Source organism: Haematobia irritans, chromosome 3, assembly GCF_050003625.1.
Source record: "Haematobia irritans isolate KBUSLIRL chromosome 3, ASM5000362v1, whole genome shotgun sequence".
Taxonomy (NCBI): Eukaryota; Metazoa; Arthropoda; class Insecta; order Diptera; family Muscidae; genus Haematobia; species Haematobia irritans.
In genome coordinates this window covers 98,345,548-98,356,957 of record NC_134399.1, presented here as the reverse complement: position 1 = coordinate 98,356,957, position 11,410 = coordinate 98,345,548, and the positions used below count along the sequence as shown (strand labels likewise).

Sequence of the window (11,410 nt, the reverse complement as noted above, 5' to 3'; positions counted from 1 at the left end):
AACCAAGAAATTTGAATAAACGTCTGCTGCCTTTCCTGAAGAAACACGGTTGTTCCGTACTGTTTTGGCCTGATTTGGCATTTTGCCATTACGGTAAAAAGGCCATGGAGTGGTACGCCGCCAACAACGTGCAGATGGTTCCCAAGGACAAGAACCCTCCCAACACGCAAGAGCTCCGCCCAAATGAGAAATACTGGGCAACCTAAAGAAAAAACTGCTAAGGACGAGCAGCAGTTCAAGGGAAACTGGCTTTCTGCGGCGAAGAAGGTGGACAAGGTGGCTGTACAAAATCTAATGGAAGGTGTCAAGCGTGAGGCCCGGCAATTCGGATTTGGAAAAGCGAAAGCCTAACTGAATATTTTTCCTGAATTTTATACTAATTGAACATGACCAAGTATATACAGCAGTAAGTTCGGCCGGGCCGAATCTTAAATACCCCCCACCATGAACCAAATATTAGGGTTTCCTTTGAAATTTCAGGAGGGCTTGAGGACTTGAGGACACTTCCCGAAGATAAATTTTCACCTGTGAGGACTATATCAGATTCTGGATTTATAAGAACCATTTTTGTTTGAGTTTTAGAGGAATCATTAACATCTCTTGTAAGTGTGCAAGAAAATTATAAAATAACGTCTTGAAGTGAATTCGGTCTATATGGAGGCATTACCAAATGGACCGATAAAAACTTAATCCGATACACGTTTTTGAGAGCCTAAAATACCAGAATATTTACAATTTCAGGCAAATCAGATAAAAACTACGTGTTCTAGAAACCCAAGGAGTTAAATCGGGAGATCGGTCTATATGGGGGCTATACTAAAATATGGACCAATACTCACAATTTTCGGCACACCTCTTTATGGTCCAAAAATACCTCTAGAATTCCAATTTCAGACAAATTGGATAAAAACTACGGTTTCTATAAGCCCAAGACCCCAAATCGGGAGGTCGTTTTATATGGGGACCATACCAAAACATGGACAGATACTCCTAATTTTTGGCACACGTATTTGTGGTCCTACAATACCTCTAGATTTCCAATTTCAGGTAAATTGAATAAAAACTGCGGTTCTATAAGCCCAAGAAGTAAAATCGGGAGATCGGTCTATATGGGGGCTATACCAAAAAATGGACCGACATTCACAATATTTTGGCACACGTATTTGTGGTCCTACAATACCTCTAGATTTCCAATTTCAGGTAAATTGAATAAAAACTGCGGTTTCTATAAGCCCAAGAAGTAAAATCGGGAGATCGGTCTATATGGGGGCTATACCAAAATATGGACCGATACTCACCATTTTTGGCACACCTCTTTACGGTCGTAAAATACCTCTAGATTTCAAATTTCAGGCAAATTGGATAAAAACTACGATTTCTATAAGCCCAAGATCCCAAATCGGGAGGTCGGTTTATATGGGGACTATATCAAAACCTGGACCGATATAGCCCATCTTCGAACTTGACCTGCCTGCAGACAAAAGACGAGTTTGTGCAAAATTTCAGCACGATTGCTTCATTATTGAAGACTGTAGCGTGATTACAACAGACATACAGACAGACAGACGGACAGACATATATCGTCTTAGAATTTCTCCCTGATCAAGAATATATATACTTTATATAGTCGGAAATCGATATTTCAATGTGTTACAAACGGAATGGCAAACTTATTATACCCCCGTCACCATTCTATGGTGGTGGGTATAAAAAGAAATTTAATTTGATTTTTTAAATAAACGATTTCACCGATTTACACGCGTTTTCCCTTGACCAAATTTTGACCGTATCACCCTTTAAACTGCCTCCATATGGACTAAGACAATGTTAAGACCTTTTAAGATACGCTGCCATTGGCATATGTTACATGACAATCTTTAGTATAACTTTCTACACAATCCGTGATTGAGGGTATATACACTCTTAGAAAAATATGTTTTTCATATGTTCCGATATAAACAAAATGTGTTTCGGGCACAATTTTTAAACACAATTTATTTAAGTGCAAACATGTAATGTTCCTAAACTAACACTAAATGTTTGGGACATCTATGTTAATATGTTAGAATATATTATGTTTGGGGCATGAATGTTTCATAAAAATCATATGTGTGAATGCCAACATATATGAATTTACAAATTTCGACTAAACATACATATGTTGTGATATTTTATTCAAAGCGACAGAGAGAGAGTATAGAAAAAAAAATAGAGATGGAAACCGGGAGAGTTGACGAAAGATATCAACATAACACACCGAAAGAATCAAAAGAGAACAATTTCTGTGAAACCGCTTGCATGTTGTTTCGGAAAACTGTTTTATGATAAGGCCAAAAATTTGATATGCTTAAGTCTAAATATTATTTAATTTGAATAAAGAGAATGGACATTCCGAACCAAAAGAATAGACATTTGAAAAACAAACAGCATACGTTTTCGCCTTGAGAGCAGCATTTTATGTATGTGTGAACATGTGTTTTGTTTATCAGTTTGGCATTATGGGCACAATTTTTTTCTTGGTTCGTTAAAAGAAATCAGTGGTCTTCATAAAAATAACAAACAGGGCACTATACTCTTTTTAGAGTTGGGTCAGTAAAATGAAATAAGGAGGAAATAGTGAAAAATTACGCAGTAAAATGTATAAAAACAAAGTTTAGTTCCTCTTTATTAATAAGTAATCCACGAGGAGTTGACGGACACCTTCAAATATAAAAGCGGGCATTAAGTTCGAGTTTTGCAGCTAAAACAATTTAAAAAGTTTATTTTCTTTAAAATGAATTATTAAAGAAAACTAAAAGGCATTTTAGAGCGATGGTATTAAATGCTAGTAAAAAACTGTTCACGCCTAAATAAATTTATGTTTATATTATAAAATTATTTATGTATGTTTATACTCGACTCCACGTTCTTCTTTTGTTAGAGTTTTTGAATTCCTTCCAAATTTTAAAGTTTTGTACCAAAAACAGTTTTTTGTTACAAAATTGTTATTTTTGCAATAAAAAAATAATATTTTATCCAAAAATCAGCCAATTTCGTTTATATCAAGCACTGTTACTGACTATAAATCTTTAAGAACCCACATTTCGAAGTTTCATAATAAAAATTTAATATAGTATAAATATAGGGAGCCACCGTGGTGGAATGGTTAGCATGCCCGCCTTGCATACACAAGGTCGTGGGTTCGATTCCTGTTTCGACCGAACACCAAAAAGTTTTTCAGCGGTGGATTATCCCACCTCAGTAATGGTGGTGACATTTCTGAGGGTTTCAAAGCTTCTCTAAGTGGTTTCACTGCAATGTGGAACGCCGTTCGGACTCGGCAATAAAAAGGAGGTCCCTTATCATTGAACTTAACATGGAATCGGGCAGCACTCAGTGATAAGAGAGAAGTTCACCAATGTGGTATCACAATGGACTGAATAGTCTAAGTGAGCCTGATACATCGGGCTGCCACCTAACCTAACCTAACCTAACCTAGTATAAATATAAATGTGTAAATTAAAAAAAAAAAACAAAACAAAAAATGTTCGGTCGGACCAGGGATTGAACCCACGACCCTTTGCATGCAAGGCAGACATGCTAACCACTGCTCCACGTGGCAAACAAATGTATGTTTCTGTTAAATAATGTTATGTTTGCATGGGCTCGTGGGCGCTGCAAACTATGCTATATAAATGTAACTTATAACGATAATTATCTGCTGGTGACCATAACAGCTACGTAGCCCAGTGGATAGTGTGTTGGTTTACAAACAGTATGGTCCTCGGTTCGATTCTCCGTGCAGGCGAAAGGTAAAATTTAAAAATTTATAAAAGTGAATAATTTCTTCAACATTATTTGTATTACAGAAAAAGGTGCCAAGAACTAAAAATTTCGTGGAAGTGAAAATTACGATAATGTTAGGGAATGAGCACAATCGTCTTTGGGAAAAATTCTTCCAAGCATATAATATTTTTGGGCTCAAAATGCTTTCAAACATATCATATGTTCATATAAAACAAACATATTAATGTTTCGGCAGTATCCAATAATATATGTGCTTCCTGCAAAATATGTTTGGAACATATGTTAAAGAAGCGATTTTTTTTGAGGGTGTAAGATTCGGCCTGGCTGAACTTACGGCCGTTTATACTTCTGTTTTATTAAACAAAAACGTGAAGGCTACTGAAACCACCAATGAAATTTGCAAAGTTTACATAGATGTTGTTGTATCAGTTCGAATACAATAAGAATGGATCACTTGCTTTGGTTCTGCAAGATTCCATATGAATGAAAATCATTGGAAAAATCGACGTAGTTATGCAAAAGATTGAACTTGCCAAGCAACTAATATTCATAATCATATGGTTTTGAATCATTCCAAATTAGTTGGATTAAAAAAAAAGTTGGGTGATTCTTTTTGTGACATGAAGGCCTTCAAATCATTGGGTGAACAATAGTTTCCAGATTATTAGGCAGTATTGGCAAAGTCGATTTTGCATAATCGACAAATCAAAATTAGACCTCGTTCATAATTTTAAGATCTTTCTTAGTTCAGACAAGCGAGATAGCTTCTCTCAAATGGAAAATAGTAGAATTTTTATTTGGAAAAAGTGTTAGAGAATAATAAATCTGTTTATTTGAATTAAAAAAAATGTAATTTGATTAGAAAACAAGTATGTAAAGTAGAAAGTCGGGCGGAGCCGACTATATCATACCCTAAACCACCCCTACTGAATTACTAAACCTAAGCATTTGTTGGGTATTATTAAAATATGGTTGGGAGATAAAGCGTATTTCCATATTTTAGATATTAAAGGGAACATGTTTATGGAGCTTTATCACAATCTGAGCAGAAATGTCTAATATTAGGAGCTATAGTTGATTCTGCACCTACAGAGTTAGTATGCCACTAATATTGAGTCCATTAAAAAAATAAACAAAAAAAAAACCAAAAAAAAAAAGTATATAAGACCGTAAGTTCGTCCAGGCCGAAGCTTATGTACTCTCCACCATGGATTGCGTAGAAACTTCTTCTAAACACTGCCATCCACAATCGAACTACTTGAGTTGCGGTAACGCTTGCCGATGGCAAGGTATCTTAAAACCTACTCAATACTGTCTTCTAAATTGTGAGTAAGTCCATATGTGGTATATATTATATCAAACAAGACCGATTAAATACGTATATAATTCAGTTTGACAAAATTTTCTATAGAAATAAAATTTTGACAAAATTTTCTATAGAACTAAAATTTTAACAAAATTTTCTATAGAAATAAAATTTTCACAAAATTTTCTATAGAAATTATATTTTCACGAAATTTTCTATATAAATAAAGTTTTGACAAAATTTTCTATAGAAATAAACTTTTGACAAAATTTTCTATAGAAATAAAATTTTAACAAAATTTTCTATAGAAATAAAGTTTTGACAAAATTTTCTATAGAAATAAAATTTTAGTAGATTATTTTTGGCTCGAGTGGCAACCATGATTATGAACCGATCATTGGTCCATAATTTTGGTATGATTGTTAGCGGCCATATACTAACACCACGTTCCAAATTTCAACCGAATCGGTTGAATTTTGCTCTTCCAAGGGGCTCCGGTGGGCAAATTTGGGGATCGGTTTATATGGGGGCTATATATAATTATGGACCGATGTGGACCAATTTTTGCATGGTTGTTAGAGACCATATACTAACACCATGTACCAAATCTCAGCCGGATCGGATGAAATTTGCTTCTCTTAGAGACTCCGCAAGCCAAATCGGGGGATCGGTTTATATGGGGGCTATATATAATTATGGACCGATGTGGACCAATTTTTGAATGGTTTTTAGAGATCATATTCTGACACCACATGTAACTAATTTCAACCGGATCGGATGAAATTTGCTTCTCTTAGAGGCTCCGCAAGCCAAATCTGGGGATCGGTTTATATGGGGGCTATATATAATTATTGACCGATGTAGACCAATTTTTGCATAGTTGTCAGAGACCATATGCTTACACCATGTACCAAATTTCAGCCGGATCGGATGAAATTTTCTTCTCTTAGAGGCTCCGCAAGCCAAATCTGGGGATCGGTTTATATGGGGGCTATATATAATTATGGATCGATGTGAACCAATTTTTGCATGGTTGTTAGATACCATATACATACACAATGTACCAAATTTCAGCCGGATCGAATGAAATTTGCCTCTCTTAGAGGTTCCGAAAGCCAAATCGGGGGATCGGTTTATATGGGGGCTATATATAATTATGGAGCGATGTGGATCAATTTTTGCATGGTTGTTAGAGACCATATACTAACACTATGTACCAAATTGCAGCCGGATCGGATGAAATTTGCTTCTCTTAGAGGGTCTGAAAGCCAAATTTGGGGGTCCGTTTATATGGGGGCTATACGTAAAAGTGGACTGATATGGCCCATTTGCAATACCATCCGACCTACAACAATAACAACTACTTGTGCCAAGTTTCAAGTCGATAGCTTGTTTCGTTCGGAAGTTAGCGTGATTTCAACAGACGGACGGACGGACGGACATGCTCAGATCGACTCAGAATTTCACCACGACCCAGAATATATATACTTTATGGGGTCCTAGAGCAATATTTCGATGTGTTACAAACGGAATAACAAAGTTAATATACCCCATCCTATGGTGGAGGATATAAGAAGGGCTAAAGAAATAACATATGCTGAATAATAAAAACGAATTTTAAAAAAATGTGTTTTTCTTTGTTAGACCGGGGACTTATCAGCCAACCTGTTATACTATACCCTGACGACATAGTAGTTTTGGATTGAACAAAGTTACATATTTTACAATGCTACTACGATTAAATATGAGCCCATTCCCTCTATAATATCTTTCTCTCTCTCTCTCTCTCTCTCTGATTTATAAAAACTCTCATTACTATAACACCTTTAAGTGATTTAGTACAATATATCACTTTAATGGTCCTACATTTTAATGTCCTTTTCTCCAAACATGACCATTTTACATGTACCCATAATTCATAGATTTGTGGCTACTAGGATTTTTCTTTTTAATTAAACTTAAATTATTTCCATTTTCTCTTATCTTTGTAGGAGCAAGCATCCCAACGACTTCCACCCAAGTGGATAAGTTCATATATAGGAGAATGACGATGAGGATGATGACAACTACACAAATGTATGCCACAATGCCTTGAATGGTAGACCAGAGATCAAGATTGCCAGTTCCTCGATGTGGGAATGTCTATAAATCAAAAACAGTTACCCAGAACCACCAACGCCCAACAACAAATAGCTAATTGTTTGGCCAAAGGATACCCACCTATACATATCTGACTTTTATAACGTTCATATCATTTGTTGTTGACCGGGGTTATAGTGGTGTTGGTGTAAGCGATGGCGATAATAGAAAGCTTAACCATAACCGATTAAGTGGGAGTGGGGTGGTAAAACTGACGATAAACCACCAAAAGGAAGAACGATTCCAGTGGCTAACCAAGCAGAAACACTGCCATCATATCATTCACAATCAATAGATGGCCTAAAGCGGCAATACGCCTTCTACGACGACGTCGCTTAACGAGAAAAATAAACCAGGAGGAGTAAGGACCACCAAAGACACCAGCTATCACCAGTAATCGTGCCACTCGCCCTTCATAATGTCCAGCCATTCAGGGACAATTGGCCGCAAACGCGGTGGCAGTGGCAGTGGAGGTGGCGGAAGTGAATATTACTTCAGTGGTGGTGAGCACAATATACGTCGTCAACGTTCAGCTGAATGGCATAGTCGTCATGCATACAACAGCAGCAGTGAGGACGAATATCAGAATACGGGTCAAGCATCGGCATTCGATACGCAATTGCTAGCCCAGCTACTGTTGCAGAGTCAGCAATTGGCAAGTAAGTCTTTAGTCGTTCGCTTAGTCCATTTAAGTAGTTTCACCCATTTCATAAAATATGACTGTGGTGGCTCCATGTCAATAGGGAGCGGTGGGAAAATTGCAAACAATTGCGTTGAAGCTTTACCAAAAAAAAACAAAAAAGGAGCCACTATGGATTTGGCGGGGGTGCTCCATTTATTGTTATTGCCAGAAACGGAATTTGTAGTGCCCTACGTGGTTCACAAAGCGAATAATTGAGTACGAAACTGCAATGGCATACTTTGATCAATAAATTTTATTAACACAATTCAAGAGAACCTTTTCCATACATTTTATTTTAGGGCATGAGAGGAATGGCCCTTTTCTACTTACAATTAATTCTACACTATCATTACGTGATTTTTTTTTTTTTTTGTGAGAATTTATGATTTCTCTCAGGATTTGGCTCATTTACAAATTAGAAATAAATATAGAAAGACCTTTACAACATTTTTATACCCACCACCATAAAATGGTGAAGGGGGTATAATAAGTTTGTCATTCCGTTTGTAACACATCGAAATATCGATTTCCGACTATATAAAGTATATATATTCTTGATCAGGGAGAAATTCTAAGACGATATAACGATGTCCGTCTGTCCGTCTGTCTGTCTGTCTGTCTGTCTGTCTGTCTGTCTGTCTGTTGTAATCACGCTACAGTCTTCAATAATGAAGCAATCGTGCTGAATTTTTGCACAAACTCGTCTTTTGTCTGCAGGCAGGTCAAGTTCGAAGATGGGCTATATCGGTCCAGGTTTTGATATAGTCCCCATATAAACCGACCTCCCGATTTGAGGTCTTGGGCTTATAGAAATCGAAGTTTTTATCCAATTAGCCTGAAATTTGAAATCTAGAGGTATTTTATGATCATAAAGAGGTGTGCCAAAAATGGTGAGTATCGGTCCATAGTTTGGTATAGCCCCCATATAGACCGATCTCCCGATTTTACTTCTTGGGCTTATAGAATCCGCAGTTTTTATTCAATTTACCTGAAATTGGAAACCTAGAGGTATTGTAGGACCACAAATACGTGTGCCAAAAATTGTGAGTATCGGTCCATATTTTGGTATAGCCCCCATAAAGACCGATCTCCCGATTTTACTTCTTGGGCTTATAGAAACCGCAGTTTTTATTCAATTTACCTGAAATTGGAAATCTAGAGGTATTGTAGGACCCCAAATACGTGTGCCACAAATTGTGAGTATCGGTCCATGTTTTGGTATGGTCCCCATATAAAATGACCTCCCGATTTGGGGTCTTGGGCTTATAGAAACCGTAGTTTTTATCCAAATTGTATGAAATTGGAAATCTAGAGGTATTTTAGGACCACAAAGAGGTTTGCCGAAAATGGTGAGGATCGGTCAATATTTTGGTATAGCCCCCATGTAGACCGATTTCCCGATTTTACTTCTTGGGTTTCTAGAATCCGAAGTTTTTATCCTATTTGCCTGAAATTGGAAATCTAGAGGTATTTGCGGGTCATAAAGAGGTGTGCCAAAAACGGTGAGTATCGGTCCATATTTTAGTATAGCCCCCATAAGAACGATCTGCCGATTTAACTCCTTGGATTTCTAGAAACCGTAGTTTTTATCTGATTTGCCTGAAATTGTAAATATTCTGGTATTTTAGGCTCACAAAAACTTGTATCGGATTCAGTTTTTATCGGTCCATTTGGTAATGCCTCCATATAGACCGACTTCACTTCTTGAGGGTGTAGAAGGCGCACTGATCATGAAAATTGCTTGAAACTCAATGTAAAATTTCCAGATTTTACTTCTACAGATTTAAGATTTCAAATCAAGACGTTATTTTATAATTTTCTGGCACATTTACAAGAGATGTTAATGATTCCTCTAAAACTCAAACAAAAATGGTTCTTATAAATCCAGAATCTGATATAGTCCTCATAGGTGAAATCTTTAAATTTATCTTCGGGAAGTGTCCTCAAGTCCTCAAGCCCTCCCGAAATTTCAAAGGAAACCCTAATATTTGGTTCATGGTGGTGGGTATTTAAGATTCGGCCCGGCCGAACTTAGTGCTGTATATACTTGTTATATGTATGATTTCCTATACAATGGTTTGATTCAATGCACTGGGTCCTCGTATTTAGACCCAATTTGCTTTGTAGGATTACGACAACAAGGTTAGTTTAGGTTATGTGGCAGCCCGATGTATCAGGCTCACTTAGACTATTCAGTCCATTGTGATACCACAGTGGTGAACTTCTCTCTTATCACTGAGTGCTGCCCGATTCCACGTTAAGCTCAATGACAAGGGACCTCCTTTTTATAGCCGAGTCCGAACGGCGTTCCACATTCCAGTGAAACCTCTTAGAGAAGCTTTGATACCCTCAGAAATGTCACCAGCATTACTGAGGGTGGATAATCCACCGCTGAAAAACTTTTTGGTGTTCGGTCGTAGCAGGAATCGAACCCACGAGCTTGTGTATGCAAGGCGGGCATGCAAACCATTGCACCACGGTGGCTCCCGACGACAACAAACACCCTGCAAAGCGGTGCACCCTTTTCGATCCACATTTCCGTCCAATGTGACGGCTGGTATATTAAAGGTTTATGTTCCTATATAAATATATTTAAATCTTACCCGATCGGGACAAAATTTGTTAGAGTTCTACAAACATTATAGACTTTAACTTTAAGTCAGCTAATCCCCTGGGGTGGAACACAATGTTAGTAATCATAAATAATAAATCAGACTACAACTTTGATTTCTGTGGTCATACAATTTCAATCAAATCAGTGTAAAACTCTGACTTCTAGGGACTTATAAGTGCATATGGGGCGAAAGATATATATGGGAGCTATATCTAAATCTGAACCGATTTCTTCCAAAATCAATAGGGTTTTATTCTGACCCAAAACACATAATTGTTTTGGGACAGAAGTCGGTTGGTCCAAAATTGCGACCTAGACTTTGATCACAAAAATGTGTTCACAGACAGACGGACGGACGGACATGGTTAGATCGACTCAGGGGCCGACTCTGAACATTACTGCCAAAGACACCATATGTTCATTTCGATTCCTTCTGGGTGTTGCAAACATATGCACTATCTTATAATAGCCTGTTACACAGTGTGGTGCAAGTAATAAAAAGTAGGAAAAGTCTAAAGACGAGTGGGGGCCACTATATTACACCCTTCACCACCATGTAGATCTAAATTTTTGATATAAACTCAAAGCCTTCAAACTTTTGGAGCAATATATAAAGGCTTATTTTTCAATATACATATTTTTCCATATACATATACATATATTTAAAACTGAACCGTTTTGGAAAAAATGTATACACTTCTAGAAAAAAAATTGATAATTAAAAATTAATTCGGCTAACACCGCTGGGACAAAACAACAAATTCGCCGCTCTTAAATCCCGTTGAACATGACTGAAAAATAGGAAATGTTCTACTATGTTTTCCCAAATTAGCCGTACAGTGTTATTCAAAACATTTGCAATCACACCGCTTGTTGAAAAAAA

The 11,410-nt window shown here is 37.0% G+C and overlaps 1 protein-coding gene across 1 annotated transcript in view; it reads left to right on the top strand.

Annotated features, from left to right (window-relative positions):
• Positions 1-7,104: 7,104 nt before the first annotated feature.
• Positions 7,105-11,410, top strand: part of LOC142231094 (uncharacterized) — a 29,411-nt gene continuing 25,105 nt past the window's right edge. The window contains exon 1 of the mRNA XM_075301712.1: positions 7,105-7,890. Within this exon, the coding sequence (XP_075157827.1) occupies positions 7,650-7,890 (241 nt within the window). The 5' untranslated portion in view covers positions 7,105-7,649. The remainder of the gene's footprint in view (positions 7,891-11,410) is intronic.